This window comes from Penicillium oxalicum, chromosome VII, assembly GCF_001723175.1.
Source record: "Penicillium oxalicum strain HP7-1 chromosome VII, whole genome shotgun sequence".
Taxonomy (NCBI): domain Eukaryota; kingdom Fungi; phylum Ascomycota; class Eurotiomycetes; order Eurotiales; family Aspergillaceae; genus Penicillium; species Penicillium oxalicum.
In genome coordinates, this window is record NC_064656.1 from 2389201 (window position 1) to 2413296 (window position 24096).

The following is a 24096-nucleotide window of genomic DNA, read 5'->3' on the forward strand; positions in this document are numbered from 1 at the left end:
CTCCCCAACTGGTTTACTGTAGTCGGTATCCAGGTCAAAAGTAGACTTTTGGATGAAAGCATTCTTCTCGCGAAATTTCAGGCAACGCTACCAGTTATAAATTGACGTGCAACCTATTACCTGCTACATGGATATATTTCCGTACTTCCAGCCTTGGCCCTTGGTGGCTGTGGGCACCTTACTCGAAGGACCAGTTGGAACTGATCTACCTTGTGACCGGGCGGACACTGGTCGTGATTGGGTATCTTTCTGTGTATTTGAGCTTGTGTACTTGAGCTTGTGTATAGGTACATCCATTTAGGAGGAATAGGTTTCCATCTATAGGTTTTGCTCCCTGGCGTGAAAGGGATAAGGGGCAGTGGAGTGGTCCATCCATGATGAGACGTCACGAACGAAGCCATTTGATGTTCGTACCCATTTTACATTCCAATATTTGGATTACTTCGGAGGAACCACTCTTGAAGGGAAAAGCGAGCGATCGACGCATGGTCACAATTGAAAAAGAAGGGCAATGAACTTGTTAAAGGAATCTCCATGGATATAAACAGCAATTATGTTCCCCTCGGATGATTCGGATAAAGCTACTGCTGTCAATAATTTCCACGACTGATGTGGTAACCATGACCAGTCTCTTTGTACACTTGTATTTGAATTCGTTTGTGCGGGTGGAAATATATACATCACTACCGTCCACCGTGCATATCGACGATGATCAAACAGAATCGAAAGAGCATCCCACAACATGCGGCAATGGGGACCAAATGGGATATAAGCAATACAAACAAGAGGCACACCTAATTCATGCACTACAACTTGGCCTTTTCACTGAATCGAGGAGCTTGAAGCGGATCATATGCCCGCAAACCAAGCGTATCCGATGGAATGCTCCCGGCATGGCCACTCATCAATCCGCGTGTATCCAGGAAACTCGGGTTCAGGTCTTCGATCCGAGTTGCTCCAATCAGACGCATGTTCATCTCCATCTCATCCTTGAGGAGTTGCATCGCGCGGTTGACACCGTCAACTCCGTACGCGGACATGGCGTACAGGAAAGGTCGACCGATACCGACGCCCTTGGCACCGAGACACAGGGCCTTGAGGATGTCTGTGGCACGACGGACACCGCCGTCAACATATACTTCAATGCGCTTGTCCCAGCCGCGCTCGCGGAGCGCGGGCATAACTTCAGCGAGGACCTCGATACCGGAACGAGCAGTCTCGAGTTGGCGACCGCCGTGGTTGGAGAGGACGACGCCGTCCACGCCAGCTTCCACGGCACGGAGAACGTCCTCGACGCATTGAACACCCTTCAAGACGATGGGCATCTTGGTGATGCTCTTGAACCAAGGGATATCCTTCCACGATAAGGCCGGATCGATAAAGGAAGAGATTGCACGCGCGGCACCTTGGGAGCGGTCGATTCCGTCATCGCCCGATTGCACGTTCGATCCAGCGTCGCTGAACTTAGACCGCATGTCCTTTTCCCGACGACCAAGTTGTGGCGCATCCACCGTGATAAAGAGACCCTTGCATCCACGCTTTTCGGCGTGGGCGACAATCTTCCGCGTGATCTCACGGTCCTTATTCACGTATAGCTGGAGCCACTGTACTTGGTCGCCTTGTTTGGCGTCCACGATTTCGTCAAAGGAACATGATGCAAGTGTGGGGATCATCTGGATGACATTGTGTTGATGGGCGGCCCTGGTAAGCACCACTTCACCTTCAGGGTGGCCCAGTTTACCAAGTGCGGTGGCGGTGACATAGAAGGGGATGGAGCAGGGTGTGCCGAGCATAGTCGTGCTCATATCGACATTCTCCACGTCGACGAGGACGCGAGGTCGGAACCAGATCTTGTGGAAGGCGTGGTGGTTCTCGCGTAGGGTCTGTCGATAGTGTTCTCACGATGAGTTCTTTGGGTCCGACAGAAAAAAAAAAACGCAGAGGCTCCAGCAACAGGGGTATCTTACAATTTCATCATCTGCTCCGCTGGAATAGTATGCCCATCCGGTCTTCTTCATAACTTGCCGCGCGACAGTCTCAAAGTCCATCAAATTGTAGCAAGCTGCAAGCGGGGGCATTCGTTTGATGCGCTCAAGGCGCTCGGCCTCCTCTGGGTCGACATCCTTCTCTTCTTGCTCGACGGTGCTCATATCGACGCTGCCCAGATGTTTTGACTTATCGAGGTACTTGTCTAGGGTGTCGGGCGGGTGAATGGGATCGAACTCCTCGGTGGCGTCTTTGCCGGCATATTTTAAGATGATTTTTGAACCGCCGGGGTGTTCTGAACGAAGATCGATTAGCACTGCACCGTGATGGAAATGGTCCAAGGGTCCGTACCTGGCAAGAATTCTGTAACATCATAGGCTTTGCCGTGTACGATCACCCAGCATGAGTCCTTTGAATTGTGCTCGGCGACCGCCGCACCAGTCAATTTCTGGGCCATGTTTTGCAGTGTGTGTCTTCCAAAATGCAATCCAAGTCTATCGCATATGCTATTCTGCAAAATTCAACGCAACTTTAAGCATTGATCGACAATGGCTCCTGTTTCTGCGCAAAAGAGGGAGATAGAACAAATATAAGAGCTCGGGCTAATGGAGTCCGGGGGAAAGAGACAGTTGCGGGGAGCTTCTCGGCCGACTCGGGCGGTTCGTGTTCGCCGCAAGTAGCCACTGTCGAACTCAGTCTCGCAGAGTATAGAATGGCGTCTCAATCGAGAGACTGGTCAAAATAGTTACTGGGCGCACGAGGATCCTATAGCAATGCCTGTGCAAACTGGAAAGCACAAGAATATCACCCATAAGCGTGGGCGCGAGGTTGGCAAGAGCACGCCGATTCGGCAAAGACACCGATGGATGATGCCTCAGGATTCCAGCCTCGGTATTTCCATTGCAAGCGCGCGTGCTCTTGTCCGGATGTTAATACACCGAGACCTCTATCAGGCTACTCGATCGAGTAAAGTTACCAGTGCAGTAGTGACAGATATCTCTCTAGTGCAATGCTTGATAAAAAAAGGCTAAGTTTTTGTCCGTGAGAAGACATGGCCATGTTCCTGACGGAAGGTCATGAAAGCCGAGGAATAATGCTGCCTGAGGCATCATTTTCGTGACCATATCACCAAGCTCTGGTTGCCTGAGGCGATAAATTGCCCAGACCGCCCCAATCAGACTTTAACCAACAGCACAGGCACTTCCTTGACACCATCAAGAGCTCGGTGTATGCTGTGTACCTCACAATTTGACGCCTTGGCGAGGCAAAACAGACCACACGTGTCTATAGCATAATTGACAGTAGTCATCATTGTAGCGTCTTCACGGCAGACATTTCTATAAATTAGTATTCTGAACACGGTTTGGTCCCACTCAATTGAAAAATCAGTCCTCGGATCTCAAGGGCGGGCGCAACCAGCAGAAGCTTTGAAAATAAGCATGGCGGGAAATAGTTATCGACAGGTACCTACCTGGCTCACAGCTTTTGACTGATAAGCCTGTTAGAGACTTCTTTGAATGTTCTTTTTTTCTTAAAAAAAAAAAAAGGAGAAAGTTCCTTCGAGAAGTGTAGACGAACTGTCATCCATAAGTACAGAGGTCCATTGCAGTCCAGTCTCATTGAGCGGATGCCTTTCCGCAGCGGCAGCGGCTGGTGGTTTACTGAAAGTGACGTCAGTGGCCGCGATGGACAACGCGGTGACATCGAGGCCCGTCGAGAGTGGGTGAGCGCAATATCGCGCCTTGGCGTAGTCATTAATCCGACTCTATTATCTGACTTTTGAAGGTATTTAAGCATGAACAGATGATGTAGTCATAAATCCGAAAGAAACTGAGAATGAAGTTGCTTAATTTGATTACATAGTTGGCAATATAGTCCGTTCGGTGGTGGAGTTGGCCCAGGCCCGGCCAGGTGTGAAATATATTGGACACTGTAGTTGGTACATAGATATGAGTCGTTCCAGCACAAGATTAAATAAATATGGTAAGCTCATCATTTACCTGCTTGTCAAAGTGCGGTGAATATTCTCAAGAATAGAAGCTTGTCACAGTGGTCAGATGTCATCGGGGGCAGGAGCGCATACCTCACAGACCTCTATCCCCAATATATCGTCACCGGTACCACTCGAGAGTCTGGATTCTGTAGAGTAGCAATGGATATTTTATGTCTTTAGCAAAGAGCAAGTCTTGGTATTTAATACTACTGTCGGGTAGACGTATCGTACTCATAAACCAACTCCCCGTGACCTTCCTCGATTATGAAAGTTTGTAATAGGTTGCGGTTCAGTGCACTTCCTCGAGTACATGCGAATCTGTTTGTATTTGAAACGGGCACACTCTGTACAGGAGCTAATTGGTGTGTAACTTGAGCGCTTCGACGCGTACCAGTACCCCAGAGCATGTTTGACAGAGGCGCTCTACACGAAATTTTCCTGTACGATTCTCCTGCACTGCAGCACGGTGGACCTGTGTTCCACCGTTCGGCCAACCTGGAAAAACGAGATCATCCACCAGTCCAGTGCCAGACCCAGCTCGGGGGACCATGAGAGAGGCAGGCATGAACCACCGGGGAAAATTCAAGTGCACGGTCATCCCCTCCCCAGGAGTCAGCTCACACGTATACCCGAGTCCGCTCCTGCTATTGTTCCCGATATAATTCCATGCTTATCAGTGACCCCGCCAAAGACATCATCTTGAACGGAATAGAGGTTTATTGCAATGAGCCGATGACCCCCGAGATAGGGCGCCAAGTGGATACGACTCAACGAGAGAGAGGTCCAGTCATTGTAGAGATACAGAGAGGCCCACTGATCGTCTAGGTTGATCCGCTTCACCAAGCCTACCGCCGGAAGCTTGCGCCATGGCATCATGGTGGTTGAGCTTCTTCGAGTGAAGTAGTTTTAAGCAGCAGTGTCTGGAAGCGAGAGCGGGTAGTTGGGCAGATCTGCTATGTACAGGCACTTTATCATGTGAAGGACGTTGAGTTTAGTGCGGACAAAACTGCCAGACTCAAAACACTCGGTGTCCAGACAGCGATCTCTCGGAGGAGACTGCCAGGTGAAAAGATCTGGACATGGACTGCAAGCAGTGACAAGTTCCTGTCATAATTCGGTGGAGCCATTCTGAGCGGATGGTCCTCTCCCAACTTTTCACCCCGAATAATATGCCTCACTACGTCGCGCTACAGGAGAGTGCCGATCGGGCATGAGTAGGCACTGGGCGAGAGCCAGGTTTCACCTGTGCATCAGATCGCTGCCGCTCCCATCAAAGCATAGACCTTCAACAATGAAGCTACACGGGTGTCGTTGCTCGACGAGACTCGGAATCCTCATGTCCCCTTTAGCACTGCACGCAGAGATGAGACATGGGCGACCGGCAAGACACTATCCTGCCAACTTCTGAGAGCCCACGCACATGATGACCCTTTGCTTCTTCATTACTCGCGCAGACTCGGACACCACATTTTCGCTGCTCGATGACATCGTTCGGTGGACACGGGTCCAATCTGATCGGCATCAAATTCTTCAAGGGGTCACGCCAAACGAATCACCATGCTTAGCGAAGTTCTCCCGACCTGTGTGTGGTCATCCATGGCAAGCTCTCGCCTTTTATGTCATCAGGAACATCACTGGAGCGGGTCTTTGGGAGGGAAAAGAAATTTCAAGGTTTCGAGGCTCGTCATTGAAGGCCTGTGGCCGTCGCGGTTCCACCAGCACGGCCGTTATTTGGCAAGCCGAACAGACCAGTCGAGGGGTCGGGATGGGTGGAGATGGTGGGCGGGGGCGCTGCGCTGGCGGGTTCTCGGCGCCACTTTTTTTTTTTCGGGTTGCCGATCCACGCGGGCCTCCGAATCGTGCAATGAGATAATCCCACGCCGCATCTGGATTCGAGGGTCGAACATCGCTGGGGAGGAGAAGAGGAGAGGAGAGGAGAGGATAGAGAGAAAAAAATTTCTCCACGATCTCACACATTGCCACACTCGACTCTGTGAAATCAAGTTGATAAATAAAAAGGCCTGCCCCTCCCTCCCCCAGGCCGGTTAAGAAAGCCCTTGTAATATCCCCATCATCTCATTTTACTCCATCCCCCTGGCTATCTCCTGCCACTTCTTTTCTTATTGTCATCTAGATGGGAGTTTGACCTGTCTTGGGTTTGGTTCTAATCTTGTGACAATTCCCTTGCATTCAGCGCATCTTGCTGTGGAGTACTGGTCCCAGTTTTGATATCTATCTCCCTTCACACCATGGCGCCTTCATTTGCTGGCTTGTCTGGCAAGCGACTGTCTCTGACAGTCTCGACAATTGCCACCATGGGATTCCTGCTCTTTGGTTATGATCAGGGTGTCATGTCGGGAATCATCTCCGCCGAGCCCTTTGACAATGTCTTTCGGGCTGCCAAAGGTGATTCGACCATGCAGGCTCTCATCACCGCCGTGTATGAGCTGGGATGTCTGTTCGGCGCCATGTTTGCGCTTTTCACTGGTGATTGGATGGGTCGGCGATGGATGATCATCTGGGGTGCCGTGGTCATGATTGTTGGAGTCGTGATCCAGGTCACCTCCATAGTCGGCCAGCTGCCCCTGTTGCAATTCATGTTTGGCCGGGTCATCACCGGAATTGGCAACGGCATGAACACCTCGACGATCCCCACCTACCAGGCCGAGTGCTCTCGGACGAGCAACCGGGGTCTCCTGATCTGCATTGAGGGCGGTATCATCGCCATTGGCACCATGATCGCCTACTGGATCGATTTTGGTGCGGCGTACGGCCCTCCCGACCTGTCCTGGCGGTTCCCGATTGCCTTCCAGGTCGTTTTTGGTGTCATCATCATTGTCGGCATGTATCTCTTGCCCGACTCGCCTCGCTATCTCATTTCTCGGGGCAAAGTCGAAGAGGGCGAGTACGTTCTCGCCGCGCTGGCCGGCAAGGAGATCCATGACCCGGAAACCCAGTTGCAGAAGAAGCAGGTCATTGAGTCGATTGAAGCGTGAGTCTCATTATCCCCCCCCAAATAGCTCACTTGAATCGCTGTATTCCAGAAGTTTGGAGTCCACCTTGAAGCATCTCGCTAACGCTTACGTGCTCGCAGTGCTGGTGCTTCCGAGGGTGCTGGCTACTCGGATCTTCTCACCGGCGGCAAGTCGCAACACCTGCGCCGCATGCTCATCGGTTCATCTTCACAAATCGCCCAACAGCTCTCGGGTTGCAATGCGGTGATCTACTACCTTCCGGTTCTCCTCAAGCAGTCACTGGGTCAGACAGAGTTCATGTCGATGCTCATCGGTGGTGTCAACATGATCGTCTACGCCATCTTCGCCACTTTCTCCTGGTTCTTTATCGAAAAGATCGGTCGCCGGAAGCTGTTCCTCGGCGGCATGGGTGGTCAGATGGTTTCCATGATCATCGTCTTCGCCTGTCTGATCCCCGGTGGTGATGGCCCTGCCAAGGGTGCCGTGTTCGGTCTCTTCCTCTACATGGCCTTCTTCGGTGCCGCCATGCTCCCTCTGCCATGGCTCTACCCCGCCGAGCTCTCGCCGACTCGAACTCGTGCCAAGGCCAACGCCGTCTCGACCTGCTCCAACTGGCTCTTCAACTTTACCGTCGTCATGATCACGCCCGTCATGATCGATGCCATCGGCTGGGGCACCTATCTCTTCTTCGCCGCCATGAACGCCATCTTCCTCCCTATCATGTACTTCTTCTACCCCGAGACCGCGGGTCGCTCCCTGGAGGAGATCGACCTCATCTTCGCCAAGGGCTACTGCGAGAAGATCAGCTACGTCAAGGCGTCCCATGACTTGGCAAAACTGTCGGAGCGAGAGATTGAGCAAAAGGCCATTGAGTATGGCTTCACCGACGCCAATGGCTCCTATGATCCCGAGAAGGGCACCTCGTCTCGATCCTCGGATGATGAGTATCAAGAGCACCACCGCTGATCAACCCCTTTCTCATTCTCTTTCCTTCTCTCTTTCTCTCTCTCTCTTTTCTTTTTTTTAAAAAAGGGACAACACATAAAGAGGCCCTATGACTTATGCCAAAAATGACTGGACCATGTGCAAATCGAGCCCATCACGTCCAGTCTTATGACCCTCATGCTTTTTGATACACACGAATCCCAAGAAAGACTGAATTTTAGCGCCGAGCGCTGTCTGGTACTTTCCCAATGCCTGAGAATTTATAAAGTTCAAATATTTGGACTCGGTACCCATTGTGCCAATAGAAAAGGTAGCATTTACGATACAAATGTCATTTTGACTTATGTCCTCATTTCACACACCCTGGAACAACTTTTCAAGTTAGCCACTGGTTCCGTAGGTCGTCGAGAAAAAAAAAACAATCAATAGTCAACTTCAAAGTAGACGTTTCTGATGGGACTCCGGGGATTTTGTTGTCTTTATTGCAACACCATTGCCGGCAAGTTTTCGAAGCCCAAGACGCTACCCAGACATATTCCCTGCTCAAAGTACTTATCTGCGGAGGCTTGAGGTACAATACTGGACCTAGTACCGCATTCAACAGCCACGACAGACGTGAGTATTTCGCCATCATATTGTCCGAGACTGCCCACGTGTCGGTATATTGATTCCGCGAGGCCTCTCAGAAGTAGTGGTTTGTCGTGCGTTTGAAATACCAGAAGCTTGAACAGAATCACAGCTCAGAATCATAAGGACAGCATATGGTCATACGTTGGAGAAGGTTTCTCAACATTCTTCTCGGTTCCCTCGCAACACACAGAACCAATCGAGTGCCCTACCGACCATTGAACGTGATCCAAGTCCGGGCCATAAAAAGTAAATGAAATGACATTCCAGCTTTGCGATACTCTCACTCAAGGCCCGATGACCTCCGGCCGGGTGGATCTCACACGGCTTGGGCATGAATCCGAGCCTTGCATTTGTCATTGAAGATGGAGAATGTTGTACGTATCTCTCTTCTACTCTGACACCTTGCATCGCCATGGATAAAGTTCTAGATTTGGGAATAGTTTGGACTCGTTTACCAATCTGCCGTGGCGGGACCCCCGGGTCCATGATTCTTATGAAATTCAGGGGTTGGTTCTTGCGTGCCCAATCTCATCCATCACGCTTTGAAGGTTGAGCCGAGAAAGGAAAGGCAGCAATATTGTCAGGTAGAAAAGGTGCGGCCCAATAATGGGGCTGACAGCGAAAATCACCATCCCTCTTAATCTCGATCTTGAGCTTGGTGGTTCCTGGTTCCTGGTTCCTAGTTCGGGTGGTTCATGGAACCAAATCTCGGCAGTCGGAGGCACTAAGTCGTAACGGGACGGCACAGCCGGAGAGTACTGCATTCGTGTATTGGAGGTGTGAGAAGTTGAGGATGAGGACAGTGTAGTAGAGTACTGAAGTAGAGCAGACTAAGTTGTCAGTCACCAGCCCCAAGGTTAGTACTACTGTACTTCTACTACCGCAGCTCAGGTACGAGACTCCGCCTGGGTACATGAAAATGCCCCCCCGGGTCGGGCACCCTCAGGAAATTAAAGTCTTCGAGAAGGGGGGAGTGAGGCAAAAGTGGAGCCGTCCCGAAAGAAGAGTGACACTATTGACCCTTCCGGCCGTGGAAGCGTGCATCCTTGTTCTCCGTGGATTTGGGCGATGGAGTTGCTGTGAGTTCAAATTGGTCAGGACAACTCTCTTCCTGCGGTAGCACTACCTGCGGGAAGCTCTGCCGGGCGCACCATGAAAAAAGGGTATACGAAAACGGGCTACCTGATGTACCTCAATTGAGGTCAGTTTAGCGATGCGTCAGGGAGGACGCGAGTCGGCATAAAATTGTACATTGGATTGATGCATGTCATCACTGACGCTGCCGGGTCGTTTATCATCGGCATCCTTGGCCGCGGCAGGTCCACTCATCGTATCGCCATCCGCTGCTCACCCATGCATGAGGCTGAACAGGGTACGAGTGGTTATTGTTCGCGGCGCGGGATCGTCTTGGCTTGCATGCAGACATGATCTCACATATGGCTCATCGACATGCTTCGACCTTCCCAGAATTGACCACGCTCAAAAGTCAATGAGGAATCGACGCTGACAACAGGGGGGGGGGGAAAGTCCGTCCTCCGATGCGATGAATCGAGGGGGACAATGGCCCTTGCAGCACTCCCTCTTTTCGGTACTCAACTGAGACTTTTCGGAACATTCAGGCAGTCATGGCACAACAGTCGCAAGAATTCTAAAAAAGAAATACTATTACTACTCTTAATCATAATCATAATAAGTGAATCAATCCAATACTCACTTTCTCTCCAACTCAAAAAGAAAAAAAACAATTTATAATCACATTAAACCAAAAGAAACCACCACTTCAATAGGACAAGCAGGACTGATGACCATCCCAGCACAAAACGTGTCCGGCCAACCACAATCCCCATCGTGAGCGTGCGAGAGATCATCCGCAGCTGACCTACGGGGGGACTTTCTTGGGTACGAACGCCAACTGGTGCACCGAACCTTGGAACACCATCGATCGGCTGATGCCGCGTTCTTGGGGTTCCTTGTTTTGACTCGCTGGGCTTCGTCGCTCGGCATTTCGGTCTGTTTCTTTTATTTGGTCACTGGGCCGCCGTCGTGGTCGCTTTTCTCCGCCGACAATTTCCTTCGACTGCACTGCTTGGTCCCTCTGGAGCTCGGTATTCATCAAGGGTCTCTGGGCACCAAAACGAAAAAAAAAGGGAGTAAGGAGGCTCGTTCCTATTGTTGGGAGGGGTTGTATTCCTTTTTTGGGCGGGGGTTATTTTCCGTTTTATTTTTCTTGTGACCCTCGATTTGCTTGCTGCGGTCGACAAGTTGCATATCTTTCCACCACCGTCGCAACCCGGCTCGCCCACCACCGTGTCAAATCCACGGATACGCACGCACAGGACAGCCTTAGACTGTCCTTGTCCGACAGATCTATTGCAACCCCCCGAGATCATGCCCATGCAAACAGTCGGCCCCGCTCGCCTTCACCCCGCGCGATGAGCTCCTCGCTTGAGGCCAAAATAGTTGTGCTCGGCGCTCAAGGTACGATCTTTCACTCCCTTTCTTCTTTTGGCCTCTTGAGGATCAGGCTCTACGGTGTGGGCGAGAATATGGTTCCATGACTCGACATGTGCTTCACAAGAAAATCTCACTCATTCTCCTCCCCCCACGTTCCGTCTTTCAGGCGTCGGCAAAACTTCCCTCGTCCAACGCTACGTCCGCAACAACTTCAACCCCGCCACTACCACCTCCACCGTTGGTGCATCCTTCGTCACCAAGCGCGTCCTCGACACGACCTCCGATACTATCGTGCGCCTGCAGATCTGGGACACCGCCGGCCAGGAGCGCTTCCGCTCCATCTCCCGCCTCTACTATCGCGGCGCACACGCCTGTCTCCTCTGCTATGACATCACCGACGAAAGTAGCTTTCAAGAAATGGCCGGTTGGCTGCGCGAATTACGACGGAATATCGGCAACGGCGACGACGGAGATCTCGACCCCTTAGTCATTCACGTTGTGGGCACCAAGAGCGATATCGTCGCGGATGACCCCGCGATGCGTCGAGTCCCCTTTGAGCGCACCATCGCCTACGTCGCCGAACAACTCTATCCCAGCCGCGCCTCGACACCTCCCCCGACAGCCGGGATCAGTATGGGACTGGGATTTGCAGCAGGTATGTTTGGCAGCAGCAGTAGTGCTGGTGTGACTGCTGGCGGGGGCATGAGTAGTGCTGCAGGCAGTCTCCCCACGACGAGTCCGGCCGCGCTCCAGAGCCCCGACAGCAAGCGCAGTTCCGCATTCTGGGGCCAGGAAATTGGATGGGACTGCTGCCATGAGATCAGCGCCAAGGATGGCGAAGGGATTGATGAAGTCTTTCGAGTGATTACGCGGAAACTTGTCGAGCAGCGAAATCGTCGAGACGCCGAGTCCGCGTTGTCCGCCGTGGGTACACCGGGCATTGATGTCCCCATTGGACCTTTTACCCCGGGGATGGATCGGGCGAACGGAAGTTTCCGCCTCGGCCATGGGGATAAACGACGCAGTTGGTTGGGATTGTCGTCGCCCGCCGTGGGTGAGGCCGAAGAGGTCCAAGTGATGGACGCGGCGAAGCAACGTGGGAGATGTTGTTAATCGAGCATCATGGACGGGTTTGAGTAAAGTGCCTGTTCATGTGAGATGACTCTCGGCCTTTTTTTGTCCCCTTTATCTTTCTCCTCTCTCTCTCTCTCTCTCTCTCTCGTGTCATGTTCGTCTCTACAAAGACGTGGCTCACGACTCTGCGACGATATCTCAAAGGAAAGCCGGTCGGGAGGATGGTTGATGGTTGCATCTAGAGATTGGCGTTGTCATGACTCTTCCCTTTTGGTTTTTTCTTTTCCATCCTTGTCCATCTGGCATTTGCATCTGCATCGGCATTGGTTTTTTTTGTTTTGTTTTGTTTTTAGATTCCACCATCTTTGTCACGTTATACCACAGCGTACGCACCACTCAACATTGATCATGACTTTCCATTTACCATCTTCCACATTTCCAATGAGATTTAACCACGACCATACCATCACCTCTGTGTTGCGAGTGGAATCATCCACGCGCTCGATAATCTCCACCTGTCCTCCCCCACCACCGCAGTACAGTCTCGAACCCGAAGATAGTCAATTTCCCGACTTCCACATGCACTTCCTCGATTCGGATCCACTTGCGTGCGTCCAGTCCACATGACACCCTACGTCATGACGAGAGATCAAGACAGACCCTCTCATACTGCCCTACTCATTGTAAACGTACTACATGTGCCGACGTACGCAAAAGGTCCGGCTAATGATGATGATTATCATTTCTCATCTTACACACATACACACAGTACCCATCAAGCCCGTTGTATTCACCTTCACCCCAGCAGCAGGGCGCAGGAGGTATTCATTATGTTCTGTTCAGATTGTGCATAGCCCCCGGATGTCCTTCCACCAGTCAAGTTGTGGCGTCATGTTGCGTTCTGGGAACACCCTCTTTGATGAGCGCCCCCGCCATCCCCCGCCATTTTTTGCTCCGGGGGAATGGAAATAAGTTATTGGATTTCGTCGGTTATTGGTGGATATGGTCAAGCTAAGTTAGTGGGGTTTTTTTTCCTGGTAGATGGGCCCTGGTGAGTACGTAGTGATGGGGTTCTTTCTTGTCTTCTTGATCGAGGGATAGGTGGTAGTAGGTATAAGTACGCTTGATGTTTCTTATTGGTCTTTGAGACGGAATATGGGTAATCAAATCGTCTTGCCAGGTTAGGTCCATGGTCCGTCTCAAGCCTGGACCCGTACGGATCGGTATATTTTTATACACACACACAAAATATATATACACCAGTCGACACCCTCAAGGCTGAATCATCTAGGCATCCATGTATACATCGACAAAAAGCACAGATCTATTCCGTATTTCATCACTCCAGTATACAGAAAAGTCACCCAGTCAACCAGACTTGATCCAATCCCTCTACAAATGTCAATTTGATCTGAACTTGACCCAGAACACATTATCACTAGTAGTAGCACTACATATAAAGTAAACATAGTCCTAGATTGAACTTCAAGTTCACTGCCCATCTCTCACAGACAGTACCTGTATACCGTGTACATGAATGTTAGTGGGTATTTAAAGTGCGATTCAACCTTGAAACCTTCCACCGCCAAGGCAATCCAGAGCTACGCCGCAGGCTTTTCTATTGTGAAGCCACCAACCTAGAGTTATCCAACAGGCTCGGGCATCCTCCGGTCAGTGCCAATGGAAAGACCCTTCATTCCATTTGATAGGTGATTGAATATGACCTGATATAATCATTGATGGATACTGTCCATGGATCCACATAAACATCCACAGAACATACAGTCTACATATCGCTGCCGTTTGTTGACTACTTTCTCTACATTTTTTTTTTCATGTGTGACTTTCTTGCAGTCGCTGGAAGGCTGATGTACATCTATGTGAGTACCTCCATTAGAAACGTCCACTACCAAAATACTTTTCCAATGGCTTGTTCGCGGGCAGCGATATATATATATATATATATATCTATATGTGAAAATTGAATACGAGGTACCCAGGGTCTTTTCCAGGTAAGTTTTTTGCCCGGGTGGTAGGACAGGAGGTGGTTGGAGAGACTGTAGGAGGTTTGTATATCGGGTGTACACCAGTGGTGTAGTTTAGATCAAGATACAGTATGCAAAGGATGTGAGAATGGCGGGAAGATACTGAAAATGTGGATTATACGTAAGAGCGGTCGAAGGAGATAGATGTTCCAACTTTATTGCACTCTGTTCTCGGTACCTGCGTGTGAAAAACGCAAGTCTGGTTGATGACCCATGTAGATTACAAGTGTACCTCTCAGGCATGAGTATTACGTGATCCCTAACGGATCCATTTGCTGCTAATCTCTGACATGTCCTTCTTGCACGACACCCAGCCCCTGATCCATACTTGAGAAGACTTCAGATCGGCAAAGTGGGTCCCGGAAAGGGGGGGGGGGGATTTGATTTGCTCGAAGTAAAAAACAGTCATGTTTCAGCTTCCCTCAGGTTCGAGAAGGACAGTACAAAGTTCTGTAGAGTCTCGGTTTGGAGTACAGTGCACGCATAGTAGGGCGGTGGGTGCTGGGCGGCATCAGAAACTACGTATGTTGGTGGGGTCTCAAGACACATCTTTGTTCTTTCTCTTCTTTCTTTTCCTTCGAGACTTGACGAGACCTGGCGAGACCTGGCGATTTGTTGGTCCAGATCCAGCCCATTGTAGGGGAAAGACACATCTCACGTCTTACAGAGCAACGGGCTTGTCTTTCCATGTGACATCAATATGGCAGTCGAGACACCAACCATTCCCGGGGACACAGTGGCAGCAGCAGTATAATGTCCGGTCGAGGGAAAAGTGCCCGGAACATGGTAACTCCATCGGGTTTCCAGGGTAGACCGTTTCCAGTGCGTATGAACAAATCCCTGACTTGCGCTCCGTGTCTGGAGGAAAAACGAGAAAAAAAAAAAGAAAAGAAAAGATGGAAAGGTCACATCGTGGTCAGCTGGCGGATAAGGTCTGTCAATCCTACGGCACGAGCCCATCTTGTCCGCCGCAAATTAGGATGCGGTTATCCATTACAAGGTTCAAGGAGTACCGCACTGAGATAGACTCTCGGGTTCAGTTGATTGACTTTTGTCTCTGGTGTCAAATCTCTCCTATCCGAGTTCGCGAATTCAAAAGATGGTAGAATTGACAAGTCGGAAGAATCCCAGCTCAGTCTGTCCTGAATTAAACCCTCCGTCGTGGATTTGCAGAGTAGTGTATGACTGCCGTGCAACAGAAAGGGTCGTGCCGTTTGCGGGATGGCCCCGCCGGGTCAGGTTGGCGATAAGCACGAGATGAGTCGACCAAAGGTTTTCTCGTGAAATAGACATCCACGGTTGAGTCGATTGATTACGATTAGCCCAGGCGCCTGCAACTCTTTCCAGCCATGTTGAAAGGACTCGGCCTCTGCACTCTAATTCTTCTCGAGTCTCATCACCCATCATCCACGGTCACGCAACGTGCATCTTCACCGGCCCCCCTCCTATCTGGATCCAATTCAAATCTTAAAAAAGGGAGGATCGGCAGATACGCACGCTGAAAGCCGGTACTCTCACTGGAAGCCCTCGCAGTAAAAGTACCCAGCGACTACACTGCCTCAAGACTGCAAATTAGCCGTGCGTGGTCCCTGAATCCGCCCCCCCCTTCGATCATCCACCCATGGCTCCATCGGCACCAATCGCCATACTGAGTGATTCTCCATCGCATCTCCACCACGAAGGTGGCTCCCAATCACACCTCAGAGCTGGACCACTTGGCCCGATGGAATCCACCGGGAGAAAAAAGCGGCTGTCGAAATTGAGCCAGCTTGCTCGAACTATGCGCTGGGCTGGCTGACGGTGGGAGTCAGTCGACGGTCAACAAGAGGGTGAATAGGTACGAGATTTTTGCGAGTCGGAGTCGACGACGGTATATCTTCCTCGTCCAGTCCAGACGTGTCGTAGCCTGTTGGCAAACTTGAAAAGCACGGGAGTATTATACAAGTCTTTCGGGCTGGAGTGAGTGCCGGACGAAATCTAGGAGTACACTGAGGGATATCGTACAGAAGGACTCGGAAGAGTGGCAGTCCCTTCGTACGTCGTATCTCGTAGCACGCGATGGACATGTGCGACACGTTGACGCCTCCACCTGCAATGCTCCCGCTTACTTCCGCTCATCTCCCAGCGGACGCTCGACTGATGCTGACGGTGATCCTGGTCTCTTGGTATTCTGACCGCTGGGGGAACCACGGGAACGGAGTCGACGGAGTGGTCACACAAATTAAAAGCGCACTGCTAACTCGCGTTAAGCACTGGTACCTGACTGCTCAACGCACGTACCGGACCTGCGTAGTAGATCGACCAACCCAGTCCAGACTCGAAACTTGTCACGTCTCCTCATCCCCAAAGTCCCAAATTGTATTTCCTTCCCTTTCGCACGATCCAATTTTTCTTTCCATCTTCTGTGGTCTTGCGAAAAGAGGTGGCCACCACTCTGGCGATTGTCATCGCCTCTTTACTCCCCGGCCCTTCGACGATCACCTCCGCCGCGCGTGGGGTTTCCCGCTTTCCGTTTTGATCCTCACGTTGATTTTCTTTCTCGACTCGCACCTCCTTTCTCGACCTGGCAAACTTCCCTCCCTCCACGCCCTCCACGCCCACCCTTCTTCCCAATCGCAACCACCGAGGCCTCCTCTCCTGCACCGCACACCGCACATCACACACCATAGAATGCCATGAGGTTATCACTCCGAGTTGCTTCGGTCGCGGCGCTGATCCTGGTGGCCTTTTTCTTCCTCGGCCGTCAATTGGGAGGTGTCCAAACTCCCAAGTCGTTCTGGCGTTTCGACACCACCTCCTATCGCGCCTCCCCACGCCCGCCACAATCAGACGTCTCGCGCCGCAAATGGGGTCTAGGCACGGACAAGTCGAATGTTCTCACATACCAAAACACCCCGATCGACATTCCCAATGAAGGAATCATTGTGATTGGCAAGCGCCGCGAAGAAGATACCGCATGGGTATCCGCCGAATTGGCCGAGTAAGTCACCACTGCGACAATGGGGCCAGGGTGACAGATCGCAGTCGCTTTTGGTCCCGGCTCATCACCCACCCTGTCCCCCTTTTTTTTCCCCCAAGGACCAGACGGGCGGTTGCAGCACACGATATGGAGATAAATGTTTGGAGTCGGGGGAGGGGAAGTGATCTCACAAGAAGCACTCCTCGTCCGATCATTCTCCCCTTCTTTTTTTTTCTACCCCGCCCCTTATCCTCAATCGAGACTTCCCGCTGACCTCTTGACCGCTCCGTCGTTTCAGTTGGCGCAACTTCATTTATACCGTTGACGATCCCAGCGCCAAGGTGCACACGCCCAAGAATAAGGGTCGCGAGGCCTTGCCGTATCTTCAATATATTGTCGACCACTATGACGATCTTCCCGCTGTAATTGCCTTCCTGCACCCGCACCGCGACGGCTGGGCCGCCGGCTGGGATATTGAAACGCTGGACAACAACAACGTCGAATCCTTGCGCGCTTTGCGCCGCGACTATGTCCAGTCGGAGGGATTCGTGAACCTGCGTTGCCAGTTGACGCCAGGGTGCCCCGCGGAGATTCAACCATTCCGCAACCCTCCCAAGCCCGGCAACACGGGTGAAAAACACTATGCGAAAGCGTGGAAGGCCCTCTTTGGCAACGACGATGTTCCCAAGGAGGTCGGCGCGCCCTGCTGCTCGCAATTCGCCGTGTCACGGGATCAGGTGCTTCAGCGACCGTTTACCGACTACAAGCGCATGTACGACTGGGTCCTGAACAACGATCTGCCAGATGAGGTGACTTCCAACATCATGGAGTATTCGTGGCACATCATTTTCGGCAAGGAACCTAAATTGTAAGGCCAATTCAATCCCCCGACGGTGAACTTGGCATGCCCGGTTTATTGGAGACTGACTTGGAGACAGCTGCCCGGACACCTTCCAATGTTACGCGAACGTCTACGGCGAGGAAGTGATTGTCGAATAGACTCGTTTCATCGTTGATTCAGAAGAAGGGGGAAGTTCCTCCTCACTAACGCACACATACCCCTGGCTTGGTCCACTCCAACGCCCAGTTCTGCTTCGCTTGTCGACATAATTTTCACGTCTGTATTGCATAAAATCATTTTCATCCCACTTTTCTTGCTCGTCTCCGCTAGAGGCATTCCTCTTTTCTTCCTCGCCATCTTTTTTTTTTCTTGGCACCCTCTTTTTTCATCTTTTCCTTGCGCCTGATGCCAGCTATGGCTTTGCTCTTCCCATGCGTCGGGATCTCTTGCTCGAGAATTGACGGTCAAGGCAGCGGTGATGTGCTTCCATGAGACGGATCCCCTGCGCTTGACGACTTCCCCGCTCTGTTGATTATATTCCCTTGGGCGCAATGTACATGATACTTCTTTTTTTGGGTGCGGTGATGACTGATTTTGACCGTGTCCTTGACACGGGCACGCTTCTCTGCTCCCGAGGCTTCGAGTCTGGACTTGGTATTTCGCCGAATGCATACTGTCCATGCCACTCCCGGTCACTTGAGAATACGCAAGGTCTGCTTCCGCCGTGACTGGAGACTCTGCAGCTTTTTATTTCTCTTTTCATTTTTTTGGTATTCCGGATTGGGAGAGAAGAGTCCCCTGGAAGCCGTTTGTTTTGCTTGGCGGATAGGTGATGGTCTTGTGTGAAGAGTTATCCGTTATTGTTTTTCCAAGTACAAGGTCATGTACATGAATAGAATTATTTCCACGTCTTTCTTCCAAGTTCCTCTGCCCACGCAGTGCACTGAGTACCGGGGCCCTTTTTTACCTCCTGGCAGGCAAGTGTCGTATGGATGGGGTTTGATCCCAAGCTGCTCGTCGTCGAGTGGAGACAGCCATGCATTGAGATATTGATCGGATATTGAAGGATCCTGCCCTCGCCCGTAACATCTGCCTCGTCGAGTGTCGTCAATCCATCGAGCTCCAGAGTCGATGCAAGAAGGAGGGCTCCTTGAAACTGGACGCGAGTGAATGATGCCGTCCAATGCACACGCAGAGCTGAGCTCAGCTCAACACGCACCATTCATCCTCCTCCTCTTGTTACATCGCTCTCCCCATTCTCCTCCGCCTTGTCATGGATAAACTCCTCCGATTCCTCAGGAATCTTCACCATCTCCCGCCTCGTCTCATCCCACCGCCAAACAGGCCCCACTCCAACATTATACCGATAATAATTATTCGTTCCCGCCGGGATCATCGCCCTGCGAAACGTAATATTAATCCGTCCTCGCACCGCATCTCCCGCCTTCCCCTTCCGCTTCGGGATACTATGTAACCACTGAGACTGCGTAGCTCCCCGCATGACCACCATGTCTCCCGACGCAAGAGGCATCTTGACGGGCTGGGTCTGCAACGCAGGGCCTCCCGTTGTGGTCGTGGTCGGAGCCGGTTTATGTTTCATGAGAAATTCACGTTCTCCGCCCAGACTGAGCGATGCGATATCCGGTTGTGCGCCGAGGAATCGTTCGTCGTCCGAGTGGTAGGAGATACTGTCATTGCCGTCGGCGTAGTAATTGACGAGGCAGAAGTTGTAGCGTGCGCCGGTGACGCGTTCAACGCTGGTTTGGAGGTGGGCAAGACAGGTTGGGATAGGGCGCGGGTGTATTGGTATTTGGAGGCGCGGATGGGGGTTTGGGATGTCTTTTCGACGGGGATGAGTGATGCGAAGGGGGAGGGTGAGGATGAGGGTTGTGTTCCAGATTCTGGTGTTGATTTGGATCCTGAGGGTGCGGATTGAGATCTCTGGGGATCATGGATGAAGATTGAAGTATCGTCGATTCCGAAAACGGTCGTATACCGAGGGGTGTTGATTTCGGTCTCGACGGCCCCGCGCTTGATGGAGTATTGGACGCGGTAGAAGGGCAATTCGCGACGGAGGAATTTGAAGAGCTCGTTGGCGGTGGGTCGGGCTATGTATGGCTGGAAGTAGAGCAGGTCGAGGTCCGGTTGGTTGGTGATGGCGCGAGCCTCTTTGGCGGGGGTGCCGTGAGTCAAGGCCACGGCGATGTGCGAGGGGAGTTGCGGGATGGGAATTGGGTAGCTTGGGTGGGAGTCCGGTGGGCCGAGATTGGTGTCGATGTCGGTGTCGGCATCGTGGCTATTGTCATGATGATGGTCGTTCTCGCATTTGGTTTCAAGCGGGTGTGTGAGAGTGTGGTCGGTGATGTCGTTGGGTTTGACGCGCTTGACGGGCGTGACGTTGACTTTGGGCTTGAAGAAGGATTCTAGGGTTCGTTTGGACATTGCATCGAGGAGAGTGAGAAGATTGACGAATGGAGGTAGGTAATTGTCGAATTAAAGTTGGAAGTATTGCGTCCGTTTTTCTCGGATCTGTAAAGTTGTAAAAAGCTTAGTCCTTGAGCTTGTCTGACTCTGCACAGATCGTAGAGTCCAGCAGATCAGGCCATGCACACGCGCTGCCTGCAACCGAACGAGACCTTGAGAGACTCATGCTCGATGATGTCATTTCCATTCGAAGCTAAGCTTCCCCTGCAATCACGTGGCTCTGATCTGCCTGTGATTCTCAATGGCGGTGTGATCCATCATGTCCACCGTCCATCTTGTGTCGAACAGAGGAGTCGCAGCCAGTCTCTGACAAGGTGACCGGTAGCAGTCCCAATAGTTCATGTGTTTCAACTTTTCCCTTGCATTAATTGTCACTGGCATTCATCTGGAACAATCATTTGATGGATGACACACGAATCTTTCCTGTGTTTCTTGCAGCTTTTCAGCATCCTTGTTGCCCGGCTATAATAAGAATCTCGGATCCAGTGGCTTCATTACACGGTGTTTTGAATCAGTCTTTGAGCTTCTAGAAGGATTTGCTACCAGACCCCTCTCCCTATGAGGCGTCTCGTTCCACTCTGGTTTCAGTCCTCACACTGGAGAGGCTGCGATTTCGTGGGATGGTCAAAGGCTATTTTCCCCGGTCCGGCCAGACAGGGGATCATCGCAATTTCGGTCTACGGCACCTCTCTCGCAAGTCGATTAAGTTTTTTTTATGTACTATATCTCGCGTTACCTGGCAAATCCTGAAGGAATATGGATCTCGAGATAAACCAGCCCTTGGTTTTTTTTGTTTACTCTTTTCTATTTTCCAACTTTCAAACCTAGCCCGTGCTGCCCCTCCCCTTCCTTCGGACAATTTCTGTTCGATTCAACCCGGTCAGCCGATCTTGTTTTTCCATGTCTGTGCTGAAACTAGTCGACCACCTTCGAGTCATGCCATGGCATCTACACCATACGCACGACGGGTTTATCTCGGCTCGAAGCTCCGCCAACGCAAGATGCCCCCCGCTCAACAGTCCAGGCCCGAGAGTGGGAGAAAAAAGAAGGACACCAAAAAAATAAAAATAAAAAAAAACTAAAAAGAAGTTCTTTCAGGATCCCGCTGCCATCTAATCTAATCTGCAGGTTCTCAACGAGATGCGAGATGGCCGTTTGAAAAATACCCCCCGGCTTGCTCCGGCAGGGTGGAGCCTGTGGAGGGGGAGGGGGCAGGCATGACTATCTGGTAGGTAGTTGGAGATTCGTCACCATGGAGTTTTTGTCTACAGTATCAGTGTACGACGATACCAGGCGGACAAGTTCCGTAAAAATTGGATTGATGTTCATTTGGACTCGAAAAGCGAACAAAACAAGCTCTTGATCAATGTGGCGCTTTTATTTTTTTGTTGAAACTGGCTGGACCTATCGCCTTGTGGGCGAATGTGGACCTATTGTTGTACTACTGTATGCAGCTTGAGGGGTCGGACTGTCCTGCCGAGTTATCGTTGGAGGATTTATTGACCCGCTCATGCTGAATGTCAGCCTAATTGAGACCAGTGGGCTTTTCGGGGGGGGGGGGGGATGTCAAGTACTACAGATGCCTTGGTTGAGAGCGTGGAAATGGCATGATGGTCGTTGCTCGGTTCGGGGTTGTTTTTTCTTGTTCTGATGAATCTCAACGACTGGGTTGGGCAGTAGTGTGGGTTTTACTCCCTGATTGTGAGATGGACTCTCATCTGCCAAGTCCATCGACCAACAGTCAGTAGAGTTAGGGGCTTTGCTTGGGATAAACACATGTGGTGCAGAATGAAACCTCTCCCTTCGGCAGAGTTGTGAGCTGCCCACGTCTCTTGTATAGGTAGCTAGGCGACGGCAGTTTTCCAAAGTACATGGAGTTGTGTCCAGAGGAATTTTTCGTAAGTGAAAATCAACTTTCATCAACAAGATATCATTGGTATATAACATAAATACTGGATTAAGTGTCCCCGTAGATGATGATGATCCCGAAGACAGTCTATTCGGCCCGTTTCCCTGCAGAATCCCATCTCGACTCATCCCCGCGCGCTTTCGCCAACAAGGTCACTACCTATACTTTTATGATGTCCCCCTCCCCCCTGTCACCGTCTATCTTCACGAGTCACGGCATGAGAAGACACCGTATGATATGTCACCACCCCCCACCGTGTCTCCAAAGCCATCTGCGAGATACCCAAACAACAACGAAGCTCAACCTATGTACTCCCTCTACTCCTCTACTACACGATCTGAATATTTCATGATCTGTAGTAATCTGTAGAGTTTTACAACCTGGAAAATAACTCCTGCCGCCGTGAGCCGAGACTCGAGCTGTCTTGACCCGAGGACATGTATCAATTCTTGTCTCCGCTACGTGTATGAATTTTCCGCGCGAGTCATCGCCAGATCCCTTGTCGCGGGACCTTTTCTGCATGATTCCATGAGGAACTATTGACGACGGTGGCTATCTGATTATCTTCGATCCGGTGATTGATTTGCGTGCCTCGTAATGAACAAAGGGAGGGGTTGGGGGAGTGGCCATGTCGACTAAATGCTGCGTCTGATGCAATCCATCTTGCCAATCATGCTAATCGGGCCGATTCGGTCTTTCGCTCAGTGTCCGTCTTTTAGCTTCTTGGGAACCATTCAGAGTGGCCTTGGAGAGGCAGGGCTCACCCCTCGAGCATGGGCAGGCGGAGAATCTGTTTCATCATCGGGAACGAGGGCGGTGGGGTGGCCGTGGTGATCGTCACAGGATGGACAATCATTAGTTCATGCTGGTTGTGATGATTGGCCGATGAAATTGATCAAGAATGGATTAGATGTCTGGAGTTCTTCAGATAAGATCGAGAGACCTCATCACAATGGCCATGGATGAGCTTTTTTTTACCACGGAAATCGTCCGATGTACTATGATGGATAATTCTTAACCCCGTAGATAACCTCTGCTTAGCATTTCACCCAATCTCGCAATTGAACAAAAGCCTGTTGAGAACGCAAGGTTGACAGCAGCCCCCTGTCTCTCTCGCTGCCATATACTGTTCGTCCAGAAAGCGCAGTACTCCATCGGGGGCCCCCGAGCCGGTGATGTCAGACCCACTCGACGACGCAGAGAAACGGTCCTGGAAGGATCCATCATGGATGGGGCCTCACGGGGGGCTTCATGACGGGCCTTTTGGTTTGTGACCCTCTGTGCAGACTGAGGATGCGGATAAATTCCCACATGTCTTGTCGTGGATTTAGGTTTACCAGCATCTTATCACTCTTAGTAGTGTCGATTTGTCGAGTGGCCGGGAAGCATCCTTTCACCACCTGAAGTGCGACTCGACCAGACCGTCTCCACTCGCAAACGCTAAAGCCTGGCCGAAAGCAAACCCCACTCACCATCTAGGGCGCTTATCTGGAATGATCCTCTATCATACATCGCCTGGTGAGACTCGTCGTCAAGCAGAGATCTCAAAGGATCCTTCTCAGCCTTGACCAAGGACGTCTCGCAGCTTGACACATTCTTGTTCTGCGGGTGGTATGGAGGGGAAAAATTCCCGAAGATAGTCGGTCCAAGGCAAAATTTCCCATTATAACACTGGTTGGATGATGATGATGATAAAATTTTTTGGGGTGGCTGCCATGCCTCTACTACTATTGCTCTTACTGTGGTATGGGCCCTCTCGGGAGGATGTCTTGGTTAAGCCTGAAAAGGTACTGAACCAATG

At 51.2% G+C, this 24096-nt stretch overlaps 5 protein-coding genes across 5 annotated transcripts; 3 read left to right on the top strand and 2 right to left on the bottom strand.

Moving 5' to 3' along the window:
* Positions 1-806: 806 nt before the first annotated feature.
* On the bottom strand, positions 807-2443 carry POX_g09311 (Cytochrome b2; the record flags this gene model as incomplete). The annotated part of the gene is made up of 3 exons (XM_050118068.1): positions 807-1883; positions 1968-2281; positions 2338-2443. 3 exons carry the CDS (start codon positions 2441-2443, stop codon positions 807-809), a joined length of 1497 nt encoding a protein of 498 aa, XP_049966212.1.
* A 3785-nt stretch (positions 2444-6228) lies between these two features.
* On the top strand, positions 6229-7920 carry POX_g09312 (Sugar transporter STL1; the record flags this gene model as incomplete). The annotated part of the gene is made up of 2 exons (XM_050118069.1): positions 6229-6971; positions 7074-7920. The coding sequence occupies 2 exons, from the start codon at positions 6229-6231 to the stop codon at positions 7918-7920; spliced, it is 1590 nt and encodes a 529-aa protein (XP_049966213.1).
* A 3041-nt stretch (positions 7921-10961) lies between these two features.
* POX_g09313 (Ras-like GTP-binding protein RYL2) lies at positions 10962-12096 on the top strand (the record flags this gene model as incomplete). The annotated part of the gene is made up of 2 exons (XM_050118070.1): positions 10962-11007; positions 11108-12096. The coding sequence occupies 2 exons, from the start codon at positions 10962-10964 to the stop codon at positions 12094-12096; spliced, it is 1035 nt and encodes a 344-aa protein (XP_049966214.1).
* Positions 12097-16777: 4681 nt separating this feature from the next.
* On the top strand, positions 16778-18060 carry POX_g09314 (uncharacterized protein; the record flags this gene model as incomplete). The annotated part of the gene is made up of 3 exons (XM_050118071.1): positions 16778-17082; positions 17360-17929; positions 18000-18060. 3 exons carry the CDS (start codon positions 16778-16780, stop codon positions 18058-18060), a joined length of 936 nt encoding a protein of 311 aa, XP_049966215.1.
* A 1064-nt stretch (positions 18061-19124) lies between these two features.
* On the bottom strand, positions 19125-20344 carry POX_g09315 (uncharacterized protein; the record flags this gene model as incomplete). The annotated part of the gene is made up of 2 exons (XM_050118072.1): positions 19125-19821; positions 19899-20344. 2 exons carry the CDS (start codon positions 20342-20344, stop codon positions 19125-19127), a joined length of 1143 nt encoding a protein of 380 aa, XP_049966216.1.
* Between the last annotated feature and the right edge of the window lie 3752 nt (positions 20345-24096).